Raw genomic sequence first — 24488 nt, forward strand, 5'->3', positions numbered from 1 at the left:
GATGGTCTGGGTGCTAAAAGTTTTGTATGGATCCAAAAAGCATTTGGAGTAAGCCATGGAGGAAAATCCATCAACGGCTACTAAATAACAAGAGACATCATTATTTAGAGGGACCATTGTAGGTCTCTTACAGCTCGTTGTAGGTACCTTCCAGCTGAAATAGTCTATTCTCTTGGTCATACGGTTTAGTTTTAGGCAGTCCTACGAGGAGCAGGGAGTTGGACTTGATGATCCTTATGGGTCCCTTCCAACTTGAGATATTCTATGATTCTAGGATTGTTGTTTCAGTAGTCCCCAGAGCCACAAACCCCTGGGGCCTGTGAGGACATACCAGAGAAGTGCTGGTATGAGCTTGTCTTGTTCTCACACTGCTTCCTACACACTTGCTGTTGGCTGCTGCCAGGTTGGAGCTGGACAGGCCGTGCAGAGGCAGACCCCCTCCATGTTCTTGCAGGGGACTGGCACCAGCTTGTGCCTCTGGCTCTGGGGTGGATTGAGGGGCCTGGACTGTGCAGGCAAGCAGAGGATGGTGGGCAGGAGGACCCAAGCAGCCATGGTGGTGGGGCTTCCGAAAGCAGGCGGTGCCAGCTCCAGCCTGCCCGGGGATCCGTGGCTGGGAGGGTTCCAGATGGCTCCCCGGGACTCAGATCGCACTCCCACAGGAAGCGCTGAATTTCCAAAAAAGAAGCTGAAAGAAAACAGGACATTGTGTAAGGGAAAAGCTGCATACATTTGCATAGTTATAAGCCGGTTGCGTAACCGAATGCATCTGAATAGTATCTGAATACGCTTTGGGGGCAACAGGGGGAAAGAAAGGGTCAGTCCCGTCTGCTGCCCGGTCCCTGCGGGAACATCGCACCACAGTGGATGTGTGGGGTAAGGTCTCGGTTTCATGGGAGAAGACAGGGTTGAAAGCAAAAGCCCCAGGACCCAACCAGCTGGAAAAGGAACGGGAAACCAGCAAACCCATCGCTGTGCCCACAGCCATGAGTGGGGAAGCAGGTAGAGCGCCCACAGCACAGCAGCTTTCCCTGCTGAGTGATGGTGTTCCCCACCCATGGGGGCCACGGACCTCCATGACGGTGCCCTCAGGTGTGGGACGTAGAAACGGCCTCCTTGTTTTCAGCCAGCTCAGACCAACTTCCTCTTATGCAAAACCCATCCATCAGTTTAAGCAGATCTCCTCCTGCTCCGGTGTTTTTCACTGATAAAGCTACCCTGGGCAATCTTATCTCCCCTCGGCGTCTGGTTTGACGAGCTATCAAGGCAGGCTGCTCTCATCTCCTCTCTCCATTCCCCCAGTCACTTAAGTTGCTCTTTTCTGCATCGTTTCTACAATGAATTCATGTTTTTTTAGTACGGCTGGTCAGCACTGGTGCACAGTCTGTAAATAATGCTGTGTACAACAGCACCAGCACTATCTGCCGCTTCTGGAAATACACCCCAACGGAGTGTATTCATGGTGCGTTACATGGCAGCCTACATTCATCCCGAGGCTGCTGGGGGCGGGCAGGCCTTTTCCTCGTTAATCACCTCCAAATCGGGGGCCTAATTTACGGCGTAAATGTTTGTTCAGTGACTCCAGGGCATGACTTTGCATTTTGTACCATTCCGTTTCCTCCCATGACCATTAGTTCAGCCTTCAATGTCACCCGTTGCCCCTGAATGCCATTCCAGCCCTTTGCTCCACCGTGGCACCACCTCACCCGTTAGCTAAGCTCACTGACCGGCACCTGATAATTAATGACAAAGTCACTGGTAAAAGACATTAAATTAATTTGGCTCTTAGAGCCCGTATTCTCACTTATAATTGCCCTTTCAGCACAACGCGGTCTCCCAGTGGCAGACAGCACATGGGATGTGTCTACACCCATGAGGCTGCGAGGATGCTGCAGGAGACAGAAGTTATGTTTTTGGCTTCACTGCTGTTGTGATCTGCGGTTGTCTTGATTTTGTCTCAACAGCACAAAGAGGGGGTTTTAGCAACAGAGCTCCAGGGTGTTGCCCCTAACTGTTTTCCCCAAGCCCCAAAGATGACAGCTGACATCATCTTCATGCTCAGCTGAAGGTCTGTGAGTTTCTCCTAATGAAAGTTTTTAACTCAAAGAGAAAAAGGAACAGAAGGTATTGTTATGATGAAAGCCTTGCTTAACTTTCCACTTTAATTCTACTGCTTTTTCTTAATAAAAGGTCAAAAAAGTGTTTAAAGGCTGTTGGAACCAGGAAATCCCCAGCTATAACATGACAGCCCAACCTACCCTTAACTCCTCGGGCTGTAACACAAAGAGGGGGTTATTCGCCTCGAAGCGCGCTGGGCTGGAGCCGCCCCGGCGGCAGGCACCCTTCCTCCCGGCGCCGTCGGCTGTGGGGCTGCGTGTGGGGAGAGACCCAAACCCCAACCAGGTCCCCCATCAGCCGGATTTCATTGCACCATCCCACTGCACGGGTCCCCGCTCCCCGGCATCCTCCATGGCCGGCGTTAGGAGCAGGGGCAGGGCAAGATCCCGGCGCGGGCAGCTCTGCCCAGGGACGAGGGGGTCTGTCAGCAGGTCCTGGGGAGCAGCAGGGAGGCAAAGCGGGACCTGAAGGAACCGGCTGAGATTTGGGGAAGGGAACCACGGGCTAAGGAGCAGGAAAGACCATGGCAGCCAAACACCAGCTGTGCTGCTGCCCCGAACATGCCGTCCTCTGCCCAGAGCAGCCCCTGCCACCGGCCTCCCCGCTGCCGCCTCAGGAAACACTCACCAAGTCCCCCGCCATGGCGGTGGGGCAGCACTGGTCCCTGCCAGCTGCCTGCAGGAGCCTGTGGAGAAAGGGAGAGCCGGCAACGGGGCCTGACATAAACCAGGCGCCCTGTGAGCGTGACCAGCCGCTGGCGAGGAGCTCAATGAGATCGGCCGCTCTCTGATGGGAGCAGTGGCTGAGCAGCTGCCTCACCCGTGCCAGCCACCAGCTCCTGCAGGGCCATGGCTGACGGTGCTCCCAGGGCCTCGGCCCCAGTCCCCTGGGTCATCCCTGCTCCCCTCGCTGCCCCTCCGTGCCACAGCTTCGGGCTCCCTCCCTCCACTCCTCCACAGCATCACAGAATGGTGGAGGCTGGAAGGCCCCTCCGGAGCTCCCCCAGTGCCACCCCCCGCCAGAGCAGGGGCACCTCCAGCAGTGGCACAGGACACCTCCAGGCGGGTTTGGAATGGCTCCAGAGGGGGAGACTCCCCCCCTCTCTGGGCAGCTGTGCCAGTGCTCTGCCGCCCGCACAGGAGAGAAGTCCCTCCTCATGTTGAGATGGAACTTCCTGTGGTCACGTTTGTGCCCGTTCCCTCTTGTCCTGTCACTGGGCACCACTGAACAAAGCCCGTTCCCATCCCCCGGCACCCGCCCTTTCAGTATTTATAAGTATTGATAAGGTCCCCCCTCAGTCTTCTCCAGACTGAACAGCCCCACGTCCCTCAGCCTTTCCTCATAAGAGAGATTCTCCAGTCCCCTCATCATCTCTGTAGCCCTTTGCTGGACCCTCTCCAGCAGTTCCCCGTCCTTCTCAACCCGGGGAGACCAGCACTGGGTACACCCACATGCTGCGCCCCGTTCCTGTGGTTGGCTTCACCTCTGCTTACGCGGCACACAGTTACACACACTGGCGTTCCTTCCGCGTATGGAAGCACTTATGGAAGGGCTGCACACGTGCTCCCTGTGCCGTGCGGGTGCCCCAGCAGCAGCGAGCAGGGCTCGGGCCACAGGACAGTCCACGTCCCCTCGCTGGGGTCTCTGGCCGGACCCTTCCCGCAAGAGGTGAGCAGCAGCACGTGCCGTCCCAGGGATGACAGCGCAGATGCTCTCAGCAGCAACAGCTCTGAGAAGTCGTTTCAGGGAACTGCTCCAGCTGGTTCCCAGGAGGGCGCTGATCCTGCGGTGCTGAGCACAGCCTGGTCGGCCCTCCCGCACGTTCACACCGCTGAATTTCGTGCTGACAGCAGCAGGTTACACACTTGTGCCGGTCATTCATTTGTGAAGGCCGTGTGTGGGGTGCTGCGGGATGGGGAAGGTCAGAGTGCGGTGTATTGACTCGGCAAACACACAGATTCCTGAGCAGCCACGCGCGGGCCACGCTCGCCCAGCAGAAACCACTGACAAACACACTGAGGGAAGACAGAGCAGCAGGGAAGATGTTTGTCGGCTTCACAGAGTCAGTCTGGCACCGAGAGTGAACCTTAAACCGTAACAAAGTGTAAGTTGTGCAAAAACATGTGACGTCATTACATCCCAGCCCCATCCATCCGATGCGGATAAAAATAGACGGCAAGCCAAGAGGGGCCTCCGCACAGGGAGGGGAGGGAGGGAGGCCGGGAGCTCCAGCCCAGACTCCGTGCCGCAAACCCTGGTGCCCGGCGCGCCCGCGGCGCACAGCAGGCACAGCGTGGGCGCCCCGCTCCCACCAGGAGGGGTGGATGGTCCCAGCAGCATGGTGACCCCCGGGCTCTCCACCAAAACCCTGACCCTGCTGAGCACTCCGGAAAGGGATAAAAGCAAACTAACCCTGAAAGGGGTTAAAAAAATCCTCTCAGACTCCAGCGATTTCAAGTCAGAGCACACTCAAAATGCCACGTACTTGGGACCCACATTAAATAAAAGAAGGAGCTCCGGGTGAGCTGCTGGGCACTGCGAGATCAGCCCCTCCGGACCACCACGCTGCACAGCAGCTTCTACATCCCCTGCGCTCGTCCAGCCACACCACGGCTAAAAGCATGGCAGCGCGGTCCATGTGGCGGCAGCGCGCAGGTCATCCGGTGAAACTGGATGGGACCAGAAAGGAGCCCCAGTTCCGCATCTCCGCCTGTCCCTCACCCGGGGGCTGCAGAGCAGAACCGGCCCATTCACCCTTCCGGACTGTGGAAAAGGAGAACTCACCCTGCGCAGCAAATCCTGCCTGCATCACCTCCCGCATGCGGGAATCCAGAATGCAAACCAAAGCCACTGCCTTCACGCCCGTTGTCTCCCTGCCCGAGACCCCCACCCTCCTCAGCCACGAGCCCCAGCCCAGATGGAGGCACTCCAGAGGCATTCCTTCACTCCGGACAACAAAGAGGAGTTCAGGGAAAGAGGGGTTAAAGGCAGCAGCAAGTCGCATGAGTGTCCACCATGCAGACCTTCCCCAGTGCAGACCTTCCCCGGGGCCGGTGGCTGCAAACAAGTGGTAGGATGAGCAGAGAGAAGGTAGAGGAGCAACCTGAGAGCAGCCTGGCAGACAGACAGGACCAAGACAGGGGATCCTGATGGAAGGCGGCGGCGGCCATCCCTCGGGCAGGGTCTCCCTGCAGAGCACCGGCTGCAGGAGGCAGGGAGCTGGGCTCCGGGCGCATGCAGCGAGCAGAGCTCTGTGCTGGTGGAGCACCCAACGGGCAGAGCCGGGCAGCACAAACCCAGGTCTGGGTCCTCCGCAGCCTGCTCGTCTGAGCCCGAGCAGGACAGCACAGCCCCGTTCTCACTGCAGAAAAGATGAATTATGGGCACGAGCCTGCTGTTTCCAGGTGGGAGGTGCAGCAGCCGCCATGTCAGATGTCCCCAGGAGAGCTGCCTTGGGCAGGGGTCTGAGCCCAACCCAGGCTGTCTGCACGCCCCTGCCCACCGGTCAGCGTGGGGCTCGCAGTCCAATGGCTAGTGGCTTCAAGCCTGGAGCATGGCCAAGGGCAGGTGGCTCTTTCTGGAGGGCACATTCAGGACAAAAGCGTGGAGGCCACCAGGATGGACGAGGGTTCTCCTGCTTGTTGGTTATGTGACAGTCAGGACAACCAGCACCTGAAGGACGGTGTGACTCATGCCTGAAAATGAACAGTCCAGACAAATAAGCTCTACTACTGACTATTCAGTAAATAAAAAGGAAGTGACAGAAGGGAGATAAAGAAACCTGCTGTGATGCAGCCTTGCTGATGCAGGAGTTCAGGGAAAGAGGGGTTAAAGGCAGCAGCAAGAACATCCACTGATCCTGCATCACCTCCTGTCATTCCTGTAATTCCCTTCTCCGAAGAAGTCAAGGGTATCACACACTGACAACGCCGGGCTCAAAGGGACTGGGTTGGAACAGAGATGGAGCACCTCACCAGTTCATGCTGCTGGACGCAACTTAGATACCTCAAAGGACCTAAAAGGTTTGTGTATGAGCTGCCTCGGCACAGAGTGTGGCCAGTCCGGAGACACGGCAATGTCCAGCCAAGGACATGTCCAGCACAGGTGGAATGAAAACGGCAGAGGTCCACAAAGAACATGTGAAGACCAGCAGTGTTTCCTCCCCAGCAAGCACGGAGCAGCAGACGGCATGAGAGCAGCTCCCCGTCTCAGGTCTCAGCCCGGCGTATCTCTGCATCCTCTGTTTGCAAGCTGCTAATCACTGATCCCGAGAGGAACAGCGCAGGAACCAGAGCAGGGACGGAGCAATATTTCATCAGCTGCAGACTCACGGCTTCTGACAGTCGGCAGCGTAGAGCCCTCTTGAGCCAGAGGCTACATCTGCGTCTTTCTGCTTAATAGCCCTCAATCAATTTTTCTCCCACAAATTTGCCTAATGGCTTTTAAAATCCTTTTCTGCTTTGGCCGCTGTAAACAGCCTATGGCAATGAATTCCACCATGTGTCACCCACGAACATTTTACCCCAAGAAGCACTCGGTAAAAAATAACTCCATTCATGTGTTTTACAGCTCTTGCCCGGCCCTTTCATCAGGTGTCCCAACTACCATTTCGTGTGAAATGGTGAATAACCATTCCTACGTGCTCTCTCCGTGCTGTTGGTGCCGCTCTCCGGCTGCGTACCCCGGCTCAGCTGTTGCTCTCTGAGCTGGGTAGTTCGTTCCACGTGAGAGCTTGTCCACACTTTTGATCCCCCTTCACAAGCGCCTCTGCGGCTCTTCGCAGCCCGCGGTAGAGCTGCCGGGTCTGAATGGTTTGGTGTCATCAGCAAACTCCGCCAATGCATTGCTCATCCCTTTCTGGATTGTTTCTGAGCCTGTTGGGAAGCAGTGCCTGGCCCCGAGCCTGCCTTGGGTGCCTTCTCTGGCCATCTCACATTTGCGTTCCTCCAAACCCCCTGGGCGAGCGTCTGGCAGTTTGTCACCATTCGCATTATTGATTGGTTACATGATCTGCTCCTTTGTCACCTCATTTTGAGGCGATTCCTCTGCCTGTCCTCTCGTAAACAAAGGCTTTCTACAGAGTAAATGCTACAGCAGAGAATGAGCTTTGCTCCTTTACTACAGTTCTGTCCCTCCGGTGACTCCACTTAGACCCTCATCATCCTCAGGCTCTACGTGTCTCCTGCTCGGGGTCTTGCCTTCAGTGGTTTTGAGCACAGCTTTTTCCCTTTTGGCCAGTTACTCGTCGAAATCCCTTTCGGTGTACACTGGGCCTATCTGCCGTGTTTGGGCAGAGCTTTTACTGGTGGAGGAACTGGCAGATTCCCCCAGTACGGGGTCTCCCCCCATCAGGCACCGCTGGACTGGCAGACCATTGGCAGAGCTGCGAGGGGGAACCAGAGCCCGCAGAAGATGGGAGGCTGCCACAGGAGCGCCACGGGAGTGCCGCGGAGCTTGTGCAGACACGGGTGGGCAGGGAAGGTGCCAGGGGTGTGGTGTGCATCTCATGTTTGGTTCTGACCTTTTTATTCCTTGTACTTCTACTTCTTCCCAGCTGAACTTTTGCCTTCCACTCTGATAAGAACCAGTGGTTTACTTTCCTACAAGTCCTGCCTGGTATGCACAGGACAAGGTCACCATGGGAGCTTGGGGCACCTCGTCCATGTCCTTCTTATATTGGGTTTATACTGTGTTTCAGGGAATGGGATTTTGTGCATGATACCTGGTGTGCACCATCAGTGCCTTCTCGTCCAGTAGTCACCATCGCCATGGTCCCTCTTGGTGAACCATACCCACTACAAGGAGTAACTGTCTGGTGGGAGAGCATGTGGCATAGGAGAGACATGGACCTGCTGGAGTGGGGCCAGAGGAGGCCCCCCGAGATGCTGGGAGGGCTGGAGCCCCTCTGCTGGGAAGACAGGCTGGGAGAGGTGGGGGGGTCAGCCTGGAGAAGAGAAGGCTCCGGGGAGACCTGCGAGCCCCTCCCAGTGCCTAAAGGGGCTCCGGGAGAGCTGGGGAGGGACTCTGGGTCAGGGGGGGCAGCCGTGGGACGAGGGGGAGCGGTTTGACGCTGACAGAGGGGAGACTGAGAGGAGATGTGAGGAAGAACTTGTGGGCTGTGCGGGCGCTGAGCCCCTGGCGCAGGGTGCCCCGAGAAGCTGTGGCTGCCCCATCCCTGGGGGTGTTCAAGGCCGGGTTGGACGGGGCTGGGAGCGACCTGGGCTGGGGGGAGGTGGCCCTGCCCAGGGCACGGGGTGGACTTGGTGGCCTTTGAAGGTCCCTTCAACTCAACCCATTGGGTGATTCCATGATTCCAATGTCTCCCAGAACAGCAACGAGGCCCCGATGCTCGTACGGCAGCGGGGTGGAATAAATAATGGACGTGCGGGAAGAGACTGGAGAGGGCCCAGAAAGAGAGGAAAAGCACCGAACGCGCCAGGAACTTTCCCGAGGAGCGGCACCACCGGTAGGAGCCCCCGCTGGGGGCCGGTGCCGCGGCGTCGGGGAGGGCTCGGTGGTGCCGGGCTGCAGCCTCGGCGGGGGGGGCGGGCTGGGCCAGGGACCGCCGTGGGGGGTCGGGCCGGGGACCGGGGGGTCGGGGGGGGGGTGAGGAGCCCCGGGGGGTGGGCGGGGCCCCCGGGGGCGGAGCGGGGCGGGGCCGTGCGCGTCCGCACGTCCGGAGCGGGGCGGGCTGAGCCCGGGGCGGCCCCGCGCGGCGCTGTCAGCCCGCGGAGCGGCGCGGAACGGAACGGAACGGTGCGGAGCGGCACTCGGTTGGGAGCGGCGATGGCGGTGCCGGAGCCGGACGCGCGTCTGGCGCAGGAGAAGGAGGAGGAGAGCGAGGAGGAGAGCGAGATCCTGGAGGAGAGCCCCTGCGGGCGCTGGCAGAAGCGCCGCGAGCAGGTGGGCGCCGCGGGGCGGCGGCGGTGGTCGGGCCCGGCCCGGCCCGGCCCTGCGGGGCACCGGCGTGTGTGGGGCTCCCAGCGCTGCCCATGCACCGCCGCCGCCCCGCGGCAGCCCGGGGCGGGGACCATGGCGGCGGCGGCGGGAGGCCGATGCGGAGAGGTGCCCCGCGGGGGGGAGCCCGGCTCGCCGAGCCCCGGTGCGGGGAGCCCCGGTGCGGGGAGCCGTGCCGTGCCCTGGTGTGGGCTGACCCGGTGCGGGGAGCCCCGGTGCGGGGAGCCGTGCCGTGCCCTGGTGTGGGCTGACCCGGTGCGAGGAGCCCCGGTGCGGGGGAGCCGGGCTCACTGTGCCCCGGTGTGGGCTGCCCCGGTGAGGGGAGCCGGACTGTACTCCGGTGCAGGGTGTCCCGGCGTGGGAGAGCCATGCCCGCCGTGCCCCGGTGCGGGCTGACCCGGCGTGGGGGAGCCATGCCCGCCGTGCCCCGGTGCGGGCTGACCCGGCGTGGGGGAGCCATGCCCGCCGTGCCCCGGTGCGGGCTGACCCGGCGTGGGGGAGCCATGCCCGCCGTGCCCCGGCGTGGGCTGCCCCGGTGCGGGGTGTCCCGGCGTGGGGGAGCCATGCCCGCCGTGCCCCGGTGCGGGTTGTCCCGGTGCGGGTTATCCCGGTGCGGGGTGTCCCGGTGTGGGGGAGCCATGCCCACTGTGCCCCGGTGCGGGTTGTCCCGGTGCGGGGTGCCCCACTGTCACCCAAGGGAGACGGGCAGCCCCGGGTGTGCAGCCCACAGCAGAGGGCACCGGTGCCCAATGCCGGTCCTGGAGGCCTTTGCCAGGCTTGGTCTTTGGGCCGTGTCCGGTGGCACAATGCAGGGGGCAGGTCGGTCACCACAGGCCACTGGCCAGCAGCCCCTGTGGGAATGAGGACTGGCTGGTAAATGGCAGGGCTGACCCCGGCACTGCTGCCCCCAGGGCCAGAGAACCCAGTTCCTCCTCTCCCAGGAAGGGGTTTGGGCTGTCTCAGTTTATCTTCCCGGCCCAGCGGCTCTGCACAGCCCTCCTGCAGCCTGTCCAGCGGGGTTCTGCACAGCTGCCATCGTCACCCCCTGCCCTCTCGCTCTCCCAGACGTGTCCCCCATACCAGCGCAATGTCCATCTCCCCTGACGGTGCAGCCTGAGCCTCCCTGCCCCTGCCAGGGTGCACAGGAACAAGGACCAATGTCAGTGGGTGAATCCTGACCCCAGGCAGGGGTGGGACAGCACTGAGAGATGATCACAGGCACTGTCAGCTTCTGAAGGGTAAAAGGGTATCTAAGGCCAATCTAGTTCTGTATCTTCCCGCCATTGCCTGGTAACAACCTGTCCGCGGTCCATCCTGCTCTGGTCTAGCTGCGGGCTGTCCCTTGTTTTCCCAGTCTGAGCTTTGCTGAGATCCTGACGACCTGCTAACGTCAGGGCCATCAGCACCTGCCCTTCTTGTGTCCCTCTGTGCTTTCTGGTGCTTCCACACCCACACGTCACCCTTTGGTCACCCTTCGATCTCCGTTCCTACTGCCTCACCCCCTCTGCCCCACATCTTCCCTACATCAGGGCTTTGCATCGGGGCGTATGTGCCGTGTGGCCGGTGCCTGAGCCTCGTCCCACGGTATGCATGCCAGGGGCTGAGTGCCGGGACCTGACACCATGTTCAAAATCCCGTGGCTCCTTCCCCTGCTTGTCCTTGGTGCTCCCGGGGTATCAGATCCCACCCCTGTGGTACATCCGAGGTGTCGGAGACGGCTGTATCTTTGTCTTGTGTTGTTTCGTTTACCTTTTTTGGGATGGGCTCTGCTGGTGCCATCGTTGGCTGTCCCTCTGTCCGCTGCGCCCTGCATCTGACCGGGCTCCGGCCGCTGGTGCAGGCGTTGCGGTGTGCCCGCCATGCCACAGGTGACGCGTGGGGTGATGGTACTGGCGTGGCTGACAGGCAGACCCTGCCTCTCCCACGGTCTCTCTGCCAGGGTGGCTCTGCGGGGCAGCCGAAGAGGTGAGGACAGCTGTGAGGAAACTAGTTTTTCAGCTGAGAATAGCCCGATGCTCTTGTAGATAGACCTACAGACTTAAAATGACCTCCGCTGTGCAATGGAAACGAGCAACAGGGTGGAAACATTTGGTGTCAGTACTGGATAAGGCCCTGTAATTTAATCACATCTGACCTGTAGTTGTGTTATGTTTTCTCACACAGTTCTTGGATGATGTGTGTTAGTCTGTGATCCACCAAAACAGCCTGAAACCCCGGGTCGTCCTTGGCAAAGAAATGACTCGGAGGTCATTTCTCATTTGAACAATCCCCATCTGTTTTGACCTAATGGTGATCTAGAATCATGGAATGGTTCAGGTGGGAAAGGACCTTCAAAGGCCATCGAGTCCCCCCTTGCCCTGGGCAGGGCCACCTCCCCCCAGCCCAGGTTGCTCCCAGCCCCGTCCAACCTGGCCTTGAACACCTCCAGGGATGGGGCAGCCACAGCTTCTCGGGGCACCCTGCACCAGGGGCTCACCGCCCGCACAGCTGAGAATTTCCTCCTGATATCTCAATCTCCCCTGTTTCTGTGTAAAACCATCACCCCTCGTTTACACACTTAATGATGTATATTTTAACATTAATTCCCACAAGGGAGCTTTCTGGAGTGGAGTTGCAGCGGCTGGAACTGGCCCCTGGAGGTTTGTCCCCCTGTGCAGCGCGTGGGAGAAGTGGAGGCGAATGTGGAGCATGGCCCCGTTGGTGCCGTTTCTACCCAGAGGTTTTGGTAATCGGTCGCTGTGCTGTGCTGTCCATCTGCAGGGGGAGTTCTTGCCAGAGAGGTGGATTGGCCTTTCCCGAGCGTTGCGGGACAGTGGGCAGTGGTGGGAAGGGTCGTGAGTCTCGGTGGTTTGCGATACGGTCACACATGGCAGCGATGAGCTGCGGCGCTGCAATGGCATCTGTGGCAGCAGGAGAGGCCGTGGCCGCGGTGCCGTGCCGAGGGTGGGCTGTGCAGCCCCGGTGGGACCGAGGTTCTGGTGAGGGACCTGGAGGAGAGCCACCTGCTCGGCACGTGCAGGTTTCGGGGTCCAGGATGGTACAGGTGCCGTGACAAAATGCATGTGAACTTGAACAGGGAGGTGGTAGCACTGCCTAAACTGCCGACATAGTGAAGGAAGGTTTGGGTAAGAGCCCAGTTCGTCCATAGATGCTTTGCTACGCACTGGGAAGAAAAAACACCGTTTGCTGTCTGTAAGCTGCTGATACGGTATTGTCTGACATCGACAAACAGCCGGTCTCTGTGACACACATTCTGATTGCTGTAAGCGCTTCAGGTATTTTTACCAATAGGGATTTTCCCTCACTATCCTGATGATTCATTATAATTATTTTATTATATATTATTTTTGGACTAGATACAAGGAAGAAGCTGTTTACTGTGCGGGCGGTGAGCCCCCGGCGCAGGGTGCCCCGAGAAGCTGTGGCTGCCCCATCCCTGGGGGTGCTCAAGGCCGGGTTGGACAGGGCTGGGAGCAACCTGGGCTGGGGGGAGGTGGCCCTGCCCAGGGCAGGGGGGTGGATTTGATGGCCCTTAAAGGTCCCTTCCAACGCAAACCCTTCTACAATTCTGTGATTTATTCTTCTTAATTTGCTTTTACCAGAACAGTCGAGTCCTGTGTGGGATCCACAGGGCTGTGCTTGATGGAAGGTCTTGCTGTTTGGAGAAGGGGTCCAGAGTGGTGGGAGAGCTGCCCTTGAGCTGCTGTCTCTGCGCAGGCAGAGCGCACCGGGCCCTGGAGCAGTGTCAAGCTGAAGCGGGCAGAGACAAGCACCCCATACGGTGTTTTAATGCTTAAACCGTGGTGCTCAGTAGTATAGGCTGAGAAGCAGGTTATGATAAATTGCTGTGTATGTATTAATTACGTGTACACGAGGACTGCAGCTTTGGTTTTACACATGGCCGTTGTAGCCATACTGTAGCCATACCAGGAGAATGCAGAGCAGCAGCTCGCGACTCCACTGTGCATCGTTATGGCACATTTCAGGTACGGACGCAGCAGCTCAAATGTGCCGTGAACTTAATGCTGCGCCGGGACTGGTCACAACCACCGCAGAAGAAAATGTTTCCCTTCCCAACTTCTTTGCCTGTTTATGCTGCGTATATTCGTGATGGATGTGAAGTCACGGATTCCCACGAGCAGTTCAGGAAACAAAAGCACTTACAGTATCTGCGCAACGTATGTGGAGAAAGAGTCATGTGAATCCTTCAGTGACTTCATGTTCAGTGTCAGCACAGCCCGTGTTCCGCCTCCTTCGGCTCTCTCCCTGCTATTAGAGTGAAAGTGCAGCAAAGGAATGCTGCTCTTGTAGACTTTTCCATTTAGGAAGATATGTTTTTTTCAGCATTGGTTTGATGACTTCATTTACTTTTTCCATCCACCCTGTGGAGTAAGAGTGGCAAGGAACTGCATACAGTTTCCTGAATGAACCCCGGCACCTTGCTACTGACATCAAACTGCTTTTATCCATGTTGCTTTGCTTTTGCAAACTCTTTATCCGCTTGGAAAGGGGACTGTTACAACCAGTCGGCATTTGTTGGCTCTGCTCTTGATGAGCACTGGTACCACCGCATTAGTAGATAACAGGTAATAGTAGATAATAGAGAATAGTCGATTATAGATAACAATAGATAATAGTAGATAATAATTAATAGATAATAACCATAGAGCAGGTTCAGGCCCTTACTCCAGCAACCTCTCCAGCATCCCCCGGTCCGTCTCTGGGTGTCCGTGCCTGTCGGTTCTGCCCGTGGTGCTCCCCGCAGGAATGTGCGGGACCGGGTGTGCTCTGGGTCACCTTTGGCACCCCTCAGCCCCTTCCCTGTGCTGTGGCTCATGGGGATGAATTCGAGGGTTGCTTCTCTGCCCGTGACCCGTCCATCACCTCTGCCCCGGCGCTCCACGTCGCGGGGCGGGCAGCTCCCACACCGCTGCTGACGGCTGGAACAGGGCTGGTCACGTTTTCGCATTGCTCCCCGTTTGGGCGCCTGGTTTAGTAGAAGGGTTAACGACTGGATGTGCAGCGATACGGAGCCCTTGAACTATGAGCTTTAACTTCTACAACCAGCAGGATGAAAGAAAGGAAAAAGGGAAACAATAATGGAAAGAAAGGGAAGAAATGCTGAAGCAGAATTTACAGAAAAATAAAGTGATGTTAAAAAATCTGCGGGGGGGGGGGGATTTTGAAGTGTTGCTATAGGTTTCCACAGATCAGAAAATGAAAATCAAATACGGAAAAATAACCTGAGCATTTGAATACACGGAGGTGCAAGGGGGTTCCCTTTTTTAGGTATTAATTATGTTTGCAGTTTGCAGTGAGGATAACCAGTTCTGTGACAGATTAATTGGAAAGCATCCAACTATTTAATATTTGCCACCAGGGTTATTTTTAAAAGCCGCTTTGTTGCCAGCCCTCCCAGGAGAACAGGACTTGAAGTGTGTTTTGTTGTGAAGTGCTTTTCCAGAGCAGAGGGGATCAGCTGAAGGACTTAGCTCTTTCTTTTCATGCCATCTCATTTTTTTTCTGCCCCTTACTGGTTTTATGGCTTCTGTTTGCTGTTATTTAACTTTCTGGGATGAGTTTACTGGTGAACCTGCTGACCTCAGCTGATCAGGCAGGTTTACGTGGTACGGCTTTGCTCCGTGCTCCAAACAGGAGGTGGGGCACCCCAGGTGGTTTTAACGGGGGACATTTGTGAAAGCAAGACAGAATTGTCTGGACTAAGGCGGCGTAACTCGGGGACAGACACGCTTTGCTGGAAACCAATAGTGGAGTCCTCCTCTCAGCGTGCGGGTGGGTCTGGCAGCAAACAAGGCTTTGCACGCCGGATTTGGCATCCTCCTCGTTGCCCTTCTAGTTCGTGTGGGCGTTGGTCGGCACTGTTTTGCCTTTCGCTTCAGGTCCGCTGTCCCTGTGCTGCTTTCTCCATTTCAGGGATCCTTTAATCCTTCATGATCTCCCCCGGTCATAACAATCCTCTGCCTTGTTCTCGCTGCTGGGGAGGGAGGTGACGTCAGCCCGGCGGCAAAGGTTAGTGCAGAAACTTGTCCTTTTTCGTGCGGTAACACGCTCCTTTATCCCCATTCATACTCCCCAAAAGAACACCTCTCCCTTTGCCGCTCGTGGCTCCTGGGGTGCTCCGTGTGCTCCCAGGGCAGCCCCTCCGCTGTCTCCCAAATGTGCCCCTCTCCGCAGCCCGTCCTGCCCCTGCTGCGCTCCCCCCAAACAAGACGCTTAAGAGAAGGGTTACAATTACTGGCACTCTCCATGTTTTATTCCCTTTCCTGTTTTTAGCCAAGCTTTTTTTGCCCTTCCGTTGGTTTTCCCATGCAGGTACTTTTGTTTACAGCGGCCAGACACCGTATGTGAGTCTCGCGGGCTTGTGCAGCTCCTGCATCCCTTGTCTGCTTTCTCTGTTTTCACTGATGTAACCAGAGAATGCACACGGTCCCAGAGGCTTTTATATTTTACTTCTGGGACAAGGGACATGTTCCCCGGTCGCGTTACAAAATGGATTAGAAGATGACCAGGTGATCGTTGGCCGGCCCGTGCATTGGGCGAGTTGGCATTTGACAGTAAACACGCAAACAGCCGTGTTTTAGCATTCCCCGTAGCCATCGGATACTGGTCAGCGAGGTGGTTTTGTTCGCTCCCATCGAAACTGCGCTGCTGCCGGCTTAGCTCTCCAGCGTGGGCTCGCCCTGTGCCAACGCAGCGGGAGGGCAAATCCCCCTGCCCACGCGGCCAGTGGGGCAAACCACACCGAATTCCTGTTCGCCGGGCTGATTCCTACTGGTGACCGTCTCCTGCCTGGCTCATAAAGGGCTCCTGTTTGGTGTTTTCCTGCTGGCCATGGACGGCCAGCCAACGCAGCCCGTCGCTTTCTGGAGGAGCACAGCAGCTCCCGTCCCTGGGAGCTGGTCCCAGTTCAGACTGGTGGACACTGGGGCCCTGCGGCAGCAGGACGGGGTGCCAGCCTGTCCTTGGGCTGCCCCCACCTCCCACCGGGACCCGGCTGGGTGCTGCTGGGGGGATCCTTTCCCATTCCCGCCATGTCCTGCAGAGCTTTCTCTAACACCCGCTGCCGACCTGCTGGGCTGCTGGCCACGTGTCCCAGGTTTCGGCCACGTGGCTGGTGAATCTCCAAGGTGCAGTTTGGCTGGGGAGCAAAGCAGAGCACAGGCTGCTGTCCCCCTCCCCGGGGGCGTGCGGTTCCCCGGGGGTCAGAGCACACAGCCCCCCTACCCCGGGCAGCCCTGGCCGCAGCCCCGGCATGTGTGCAACGCATCTTCTGCCCAGGGAACAGCAACGCTTGTACTGCCTTCAGCATGCGGCATCTCCCCTGGCTCTTCTTATCTGGGCAGTGGAAAAGTACTCTTTCTGTCCCTTTTCCTCAGCAGTGGAAGGAGAACAGGGATGGCAGTGTTTGCTCCAGCAGCTGCGGGACAGGAGGGAAGGGCGGCCATGGGCACGGAGAGACAGGAAAGACTTCCCTCCCTCGCTCCCGCAGGCAGAGGGGACGGGCTGGCCGGCGGCTGCCTTTCTGCGGAGGCTGGCTCCGGGTCCTGCGGGGAGAGCCGCCTTCTCCCTCTCTACGAGTATTAAACAACGACCTCCCGGCTGTGCTGACAGGCAGAGCATCTCCTGGGGATGGATGGGGGGCGTTCGCGGAAGGGGGCTGGACCAAGTGTGCACCCCCGGTACGTGGGACAGGAGAGCTCTGCTGCTGCGCGTCCTGCTGTGCTGGCTGCAAATGGTTCTCCCCCAGCTCTCCCCTGCCGGCAGCGCTGCCGGGCACCCCGTTATTTATCCTGGTTGATGGCTGAATGCCACTTCTGTCTGCCCATAGCTCTGCTCCTTCTCTCCTCCAAGGCTCACTGCTCCTCCAGCGTGGCCCGGACGAGTGCTGTTCCCCTCTACCTGCCTCCCTTCTCCCCGTGGTGGCACTGATGCTAAACTCACCCTGACCCGTGCCGTTGCCCCCCGGCTCGGTAAGCGGCACACCACCGTCCCTGCTCAGTGAGGTCTCCAGCTGGTAGTGCATTCGCCTGGTATCCACACTGGTCTGAATTATGTTTTGTGAGAGGTAGGATCAAATGCTTCACTGGAATCAAAATATTTTCCGTCTCATGTGTTCCCTTCACCTGCTAATTGTGTAACAGGATCACACAGAGAGAACAGGTTTATCTGGCACCGCCAATCCCTCATCCTGCTCCCGCAGAGCCACAGGACATTGTAGGCTCGAGCTGCTGTTTTGCTGTGGGCTGCAGGTCGCAGCGCGGGTGGATGACACCCGGCTGGCTCTCCTGCCACCGCCTTCGGCGTCCCTGCCACCAGGTGAAACCGCGCCAGCAGCCTGGCCAGTCTCAGGAGCAGATTGCTCTGTAATTTCTCAGGGCTGCTGGTGGTGCTGGCAGCCTCCCGGGGGACGAAGGGCTGTTCGTGGCAGGTCTGGGGCTCAAGACGGGGCCCTGGAAGCCGAGAGCTGGGAGTCGTGCTGCCACGTCTCAGACCCCGGGCAGAGTGGGATGTGCGGGCTCCTCACCCAGAGACTCGCACGTGCATGGTGGGACCGTGGGTGACCCCCCCGGTGCCCGCGTACTGCTGCTGCTGCAGGACCTGCTCTGGCTTCTGCTGCTGGGTGCAGCAGTGATGGGGCAGGCTCTGCCTGCCACGGCGCTTTGTTGTCCCTGTCCCTTGGTGAGTCGCAGGAAGCAGCAGAGCCGTCAGAGCGGGGCCTCAGCCCTCTGAGCTCAGTTTTTTTTCCTTTTATATATTTTAAAAAATTATTTCCATGTTGCAACAGTCACCCCTGCCCTGCCTGGGGCCATAGCGAGGGCTGGTGGAAGGAGAGTGCAGGCTCTGTTGGGGCCGGGGAACGTGCGGTTTGGAGAAGGAGAGGGGGGCCCAGCATCAGGCAGCAGGAAGGAAAGGGGGTCCCTGCAGAGACACGGTCCTCCGTCTGCCGCTTGCACACATCGCTCTGAGAGGACGGTCTCTGCTGCCGAAGGTGTGTCCCCGTGCCTCAGCAGCACCTCGCGGACTGTAACCTGAACACGAGTCCCTCAAGAAGCCCAGACACAGCCTTCGCTGTCGCCCGGGCTTATGAGATCCTGGAGCGGAGGGACAGGTTGGGATTTACTCTGCAGAAGTGCTCTCCCCGGCACAGTATGTTCCCTGCTCAGCCCTGCGGCCCCGGCAAATCCTGCCGGTGCCCAGCGCCAAAGGGGATAACGTCACGGTGTCACGAGGAGTCAGGTAAACTGTGCACGCAGTGAGCATCGCGTCTTCATGTCCTGCCAGCCCTCCTCTCCTTGGCAGCCTGGTCGGGTGTCTCCCGGTGGCCTCTTTAACCCTGTGTTTCTGTTGGCACAGTCTTTTTCGGGGTGGTTATGCGGTGGTGGTGCTGGGGCTCGGGGTGTGAGAGGGAAACACACCATTTCCCTCACCTTCCCTGCTGCTGCTTTGCCTCTCGCCCCCGGCCCCGACAGCCCTGTGGGGGCAAAGGGGCCCTGCAGGCATGGGGGGGTGAGGGTCGCTGTCCCACCGCTCGGCCCCGCGGCCCAGCCTGCCTCTCCTGCACCCTTGATCTGACCCTACAGTGCGTCCCTCCCTGCATTCGCCCCGGCCTGGGGCTGAGGCTTTGCCTGCTCTGCTGCCTTGGAGACAGAGCAGCAAACTTACACCAAACTTTAGGAATTATTTGGGTAAAGTACCTGCGGGCAGGGTCTGGCCTGCCTCGCAGAGGGGCTGCCCGTTGGGTCGGAGCCCCACGGGGCGCTCTGAGGGGCAGGAGGGCAGAGGGGAGAGCGGGTGCGGGAGAAACATGCCTGTGCTGGGAGCTGAGGATGCGAGATGGCTGTTGGGGCACGGGAGAGTGCCTGGGACCGGTGGTGGGTCCCCACAGCTGTGCCGGGGGCTGGACCGCTTCCTTCACCCAGGAGCTGTGCCCTGGTCCCGCTCCTGCACCGAGGACCTGGAAGTGGGGCCACCGGCGGAGGTGGCCTCTGGGACTGCTGTGTCCTCCATGTCTCCCAGCTGGCTGGGGTGTGCTGGTCCGGATGGCGCGGAGGGGTTCCCCGGGGGGCAGTGGGGTGTCCCTGCCGAGGGACGGGGCCAGCACGTACGCGTACCAAGGACATGAGGGCGGGTGTCTGGGGAGAGATGCAGGATCGGCAGTGCCCTCTCCTCCAGGCGCCATGGCCGTGCCTTTTCCCCAGTCTCCTAGAGTGACCCGAGAAAGGTAACAACCCACCTCGTCCTTATTTTCTTCTCCAAACCGGGTCTAAGTGCCAGTGGCAGCAGAAATGCCTGCCCGTTGCTCCCCAGCCCCATGCCTGCCTTGTTTAACAGCAGCTCTCCGAAGGCCCCCGAGCCATACCAATAAGCCTTCTTCTGCGGACTGTTTCAGTCCTTGTTGACGTGAATAGCTCGAAAGGGAGCAATTTATTGTAAGATGCAATCTGATCTTTTGTAAACCTTGGCGTACTTGTCCCCGGTGATCTCTCCAGGCCGGAGTCAGCTCCTGCCAAGGGCTTTCTGGAAGCAGCCCGCGCCAGGAGTCTGCCCGCTCCGGCTCTGGAGTTTTGCCTGTTCCACGTGGTGGCCGCCATTAGCAGCGCCTGGAGCTGCTGGGAACCCCTGAAAGGCATGGCGTGAGATCATCAAGGTGACCTGTGGCTGGTTCCTTTTGTCCGCACTCACCTGTGATTATAACGCAGCATTTATTTATTTATGCAGTCTCAGCACTTGGCGCGCAGGATGGCTGTTCAGTATCAGCTTTACTGTCATTCAGCACAAGACTGAGCACGTTTGCGTCTGCACGGAATAGGGAACGTTTCCTCCCCTGTGGGCCTGTCTGATACTCCTCACCAGGTACCAGAGCCTCCCAGATAACTAACAGATGCCCTGTCCCGAGCCGTAAGCACCAGGATACCCCTTCGGGCCCAGAGAGCGGGTTGTTCAAAGCTGGGAGGCTGCGGCGGAGGGACGACCACGGACTTGTGCTGTGGGTCATTCTCTGACAGGCAGGTTCTCCGATTCAGCCCGGCTGTTCTTATGACAAGCTCTGAGAAAGCGGGAGGTGGCATTTGCCTGGCCAGGGACAGGAGGTGGCATTGCTGCCCGGGCACCCTGTCCCTCCAGGCGTGGGGACGGGAGGCATGGCGTGGGGTGGCCCTGCAGGCTGGGTCCAGCTGTGAACGCAGGAATGGTGTGGCCAGGCGACGAGGCAGATGAGGAGGTGGCACCTGAGGTTTTCAGCCCCAGCTGTGCCTTTGAGCTGGGTACCAGTAACCTCTGTGCACAGCTCTGTTGCTCCCGTGTGTCCTTGTGGCAACCAAAAGGCTGTTCAGGTCCGTGTCCTCCGTTTGACTCCTTGTTCTCAGCCTTGTGGCCACTCGCTGGTTTCGGGACAGGATTTTTCTCGAGCCCGTGAGCTGATTTTCTCCAGTGGCATCTTTGGGGAGAGGCTGAAGAGCAGCTTCACAGAGTGCTCTGTAACCAGCGGACCCTCGTGGTGCACTCAGACGTCCTCCCCCCCAGCACAGCCTCCACCAAGACCTGCCTCAGCCTGGCGCCGGCTGCCTAGAGCTGCTGCCGAGGCTGTGCTCCCCTTGGCCGGGCAGTCCCTCCTGTCACAGCCCGCCCGTGCCTTCCACCAGTAGCATCTCCAGGAGGACCACAGCTCGGGGTTCACAGCGGCTGGTGGGACGACCCTGCCGGGGGGCATGGGGTGAGGGCTGAGCCCCTCGGCAGTGGCTCCCCCGGCAGTGCCTTGCTGGGTGCTCCTGAGCTGGCTGTGGTTGCACTGGGCGCACTGGGTGCACTGTGAGGCTGCGGGGACTCGCTGGGGAGGCTGTGGCCAGCTGGCCGCGTCGCTGGCTGTCTGTGCTGGGCTTTGCGTGAAGCACATGGAGCCTCTGAGCGCAGAGAACAAGTAACAGAGGTGCTTTGTGTGCCCGCAGCAGGAACTGGGCCACGAGCTGCCTGTCTGTCCCCTGCTAATGAGCTGGGGGTGCTCCGTGCCCGCGCCTGCGCCCACAGCTGCCCCGTGCCACGGCCGGCCAAGCCCCGGCGCTGGGACGCCCCGTACCGGCCCCTGGGAGCAGAACAATCCTCCTTTTCATCTGGCGGCCCAAGCTGCCGCACGGCAGACGGGAGCGGGCAGCGCTGCCCCTGCCTGCGCTGTGGGGACTGCGGGGGGCGCAGGCCCGTCCCCCGCCCCGGTCCCGAGCGGCCCCGGCTGCTGGAGGACGGCAGGGGCAGGCGGGGGGCTGCGGCCCCACTGCTGTGCGGTGACGCCTTTGCAAGAGCAGCACAGAGCCCGGTGCAGACATGGGGCCGTCACGGCTGGGTCCGTGCGGGACGTGGCCAGCGGAGCTGGTGCCTGCAGAGCTGTTCTCCACAGGACGCAGCTCCGTCACCTCTGGGGACGGGAACTCATCAGACAGACCGTGGGGCATGGGGGGTTGACTCCAGTCTCTGGGGGATGTTAAAAGAGGTGATGTTATGGCTTTGCTTTGTCTGGACCTCCGAATTTGCCCTGTCCAATGCGAGCATGACCATCAGCCGTGGGTGTGGGCTGCTGGGAAGTGGGGTTCATGTGGGGGTCCATGTGGGCGTTCCCGTACCTGTGCAGGAGTGGGGCCGGCAGGTGACTGTCACTACCAGCTTCTCGCTGGGCTAGAAGAGTGGAGAGGGGCTGGCACGGGAACCGCTCTGAATCGCTGGCTCTCCCCTGCGCCCTCACATCCTGGAGAAACGGTGCCAGCAGCTGCGATGCCCAAGCAGGCAGGTCCTGAGGGCAGGGCAGGGCAGGACAGGCAGCAGTCTGGGGGTTTGCCATGTCCTGGCCAGAGCCTCCTGCGGGCCAGAGTCCTCTGCGGGAGCGGTAGCAGAGACCATCCGCGCAGCACGTTCCTCCGCACGGGGCTGCCGGTGGGGCTGGGAGCCGTGGGCAGGGCTGCAGCCGGGCTGTCTCACGCCGTGCTGTGCCTCGCAGGTGAATCAGGGGAACATGCCGGGCATCCAGAGCACCTTCCTTGCCATGGACACGGAGGAGGGCGTGGAGGTGGTGTGGAATGAGCTGCTTTTCACTGACAAGAAGGCCTTTAAAGCACACGAGGTGAGCCATCCCTCCCCGGCGGGACCATGCCCACCTCCCCTCAGACCACCCACCCCACCTTCCTGGGCAGCAGCGCCGGTCCCTGCTGTTCGTGGGCACACCTCGGTCGGCACTGTGCTCCTGTCTGTGTGGCACCATGCTTTCCCTCGGCTTCTCTCTTAAAGACAGCTCCGTGTGTCCTCTGTACCCCAAAACCAGCTTTCCCTATGACGGGAGCACAGCCTGCTCCCTGGCCCCAGGTTCCCTTGTTCTCGGAGGTGTCCTGCCATGTCCCAGGACCTGCCACCTCACCGTCCTCTCTCTGCCCACAGGAGAAGATCAAGACCATGTTTGAGCAGCTGGTGCTTGTGGATCACCCCAACATCGTAAAGCTTCACAAATACTGGCTGGATGTGAAAGACTCGAAGGCACGGGTAGGGAGGACTCGGGGGGACAAAGTGTCTGGGGGATCCCTAGGTGGGGGGGGATGCCAGTGGGAACCGGGCGGGGATCCCAGCTCTGCTCCTCACACCGCTCCCCGGGACTCCCCTTCCTTCCCCGGGACACTCTGGCCAGCAGCGCTCTCAGCCACGTGCGGGGCTGGCGCTGGCAGCGTGCTGCTGTGGCCAGTGCAGCCGTGGGCTGCGCACGGCGCTGGCAGTGCGGGGAGCTTGGGGAGCTGACACCTCTCTTCCCTCCCAGGTAATCTTCATCACAGAGTACGTGTCTTCAGGGAGCCTGAAACAGTTCCTGAAGAAAACCAAGAAAAACCACAAGGCCATGAATGCCAGGGTAGGTGCCCTGGGAGCAGCACCCGGTGTCCCAGGTGGAGCGGGCAGCTCCATGCCCATTGGCACTGGGCAGGTCTCTGGTCTCTTGTAAGGCACAGCAAGTATGTATGGCCGCTCCCTGAGCTACCCAGGGGCCCTCTGCTGTAGGGAGATGGCATCTTGGTGAGGGCCGGAGCAGGAGCAGAACTTCCCCAGGACATCCCAGAAACAGATCCTGCTGTTGGGATCTGGCCCTGAGGGTGGGGAACCCGCGGGACACTGCAGCAGTGAGGTTCAGCTGCGCGATGCCGACTGCTCCTGGGGCTGCATCGTGCCTCGGGATGCCTGCGTCTCCACCACCCTCAACGAGGGATGGTGGCCTAGTGACTAGGTTACTGCTTGGGTTGAAAGGACCAGTTTCACCTGGAAAACCGCTCAGTATGGGTCTGACTAATGGTTTTTCAGGCAGGTCTCTGCTGGCTGTGACTGCAGAGCTGGGTGGCTGTTCCGGGGGCCCGTTGCTTGACTGTGCAAGGACTGTGCAACTCCCATGAAGTTTGAGCTCAGTATCGCACCAGTGCAGTTAGGCACTCCTGGAATTGAGACTCACTGTTGGTGTGTACAGAGAAAGCCGTGTGCATGGACCCCACACCCGTAGCTAGCCTTGCCTCCTCTGTGATGTGCCTGTCTGTGCTCCCACGGGGGTTTTGGGGCTCAGGAGAGCTCCATCTGCCAGTAAGGCTGAGTTCTCACCATCAGCTTCAATGGTGTTCTTTGAAGAGGGGTTGGAAAGGAGACTGTTATGGCTGGGACAGCGCGTGGCTCCTCTTTGAGTAACAGTTTGCAGGGACAGCAGAGGGCTGATTCCCCCAGTCGCGGGGCGGGAGGTGGGAATGACCTGACCCAGCTCTGATGGGCAACTCGTCTGATGGAGAGCTCTGGTCTCTGCTCTAGGCCTGGAAGCGCTGGTGCACTCAGATCCTGTCTGCTCTCAGGTAAGCTTGCCATTGCTCGCACTGTCGGCCATCCTGCTCCTCGCAGGGCCGGGCGCGGGTGATGTGCTCAGGGCAGCTGTGTGCTCCCTCAGCTTCCTGCACTCCTGTGAGCCCCCCATCATCCATGGCAACCTCACCAGTGACACCATCTTCATCCAGCACAACGGGCTCATAAAGATTGGCTCAGGTAGGAACCTGCCGCCCTCGCAGGCCTGCGGCTCCACGTGCTGGTGAGGAGCGCCAGCAGGAGGAAGCTGCCGGCCAAGGACGTGGGGGGATTGTGCGGGGTGGTGGGCCGAGGGGGTTCCGGCTGGGCAGAAGGGGCTGTCGGTCCCTCAGGGGATCACCCGTGCGAGACTTGGAGTTACCTTCTCTTCTCTTTGTGTCCTTTGCTCCATGCCTCCTTACTCGTCCACTTCCGCATCGGCGCTGACCGGCAGTCTGGCACAGGGTGTTTGCAAATGGTGAGTGTCCCTCTGCCACCTCTCCAGCACACCAGTCCCATCCATGGGCTGCCCTTCCTCCCCCGCGGGCCATGGGCGC

At 59.5% G+C, this 24488-nt stretch overlaps 1 protein-coding gene across 1 annotated transcript in view; it reads left to right on the plus strand.

The window, feature by feature from the left end:
• Window positions 1-8878: 8878 nt before the first annotated feature.
• The window catches only part of NRBP2 (nuclear receptor binding protein 2), a 28289-nt gene continuing 12679 nt past the window's right edge, over window positions 8879-24488 (plus strand). The window contains exons 1-7 of the mRNA XM_082479194.1: window positions 8879-9021; window positions 22079-22201; window positions 22513-22614; window positions 22883-22972; window positions 23905-23945; window positions 24038-24132; window positions 24386-24409. Coding sequence (XP_082335320.1) covers window positions 8905-9021; window positions 22079-22201; window positions 22513-22614; window positions 22883-22972; window positions 23905-23945; window positions 24038-24132; window positions 24386-24409 — 592 coding nt within the window. The 5' untranslated portion in view covers window positions 8879-8904. The remainder of the gene's footprint in view (window positions 9022-22078; window positions 22202-22512; window positions 22615-22882; window positions 22973-23904; window positions 23946-24037; window positions 24133-24385; window positions 24410-24488) is intronic.

This window comes from Vanellus vanellus, assembly GCF_965231255.1.
Source record: "Vanellus vanellus genome assembly, chromosome: 2".
Lineage (NCBI taxonomy): Eukaryota > Metazoa > Chordata > Aves > Charadriiformes > Charadriidae > Vanellus > Vanellus vanellus.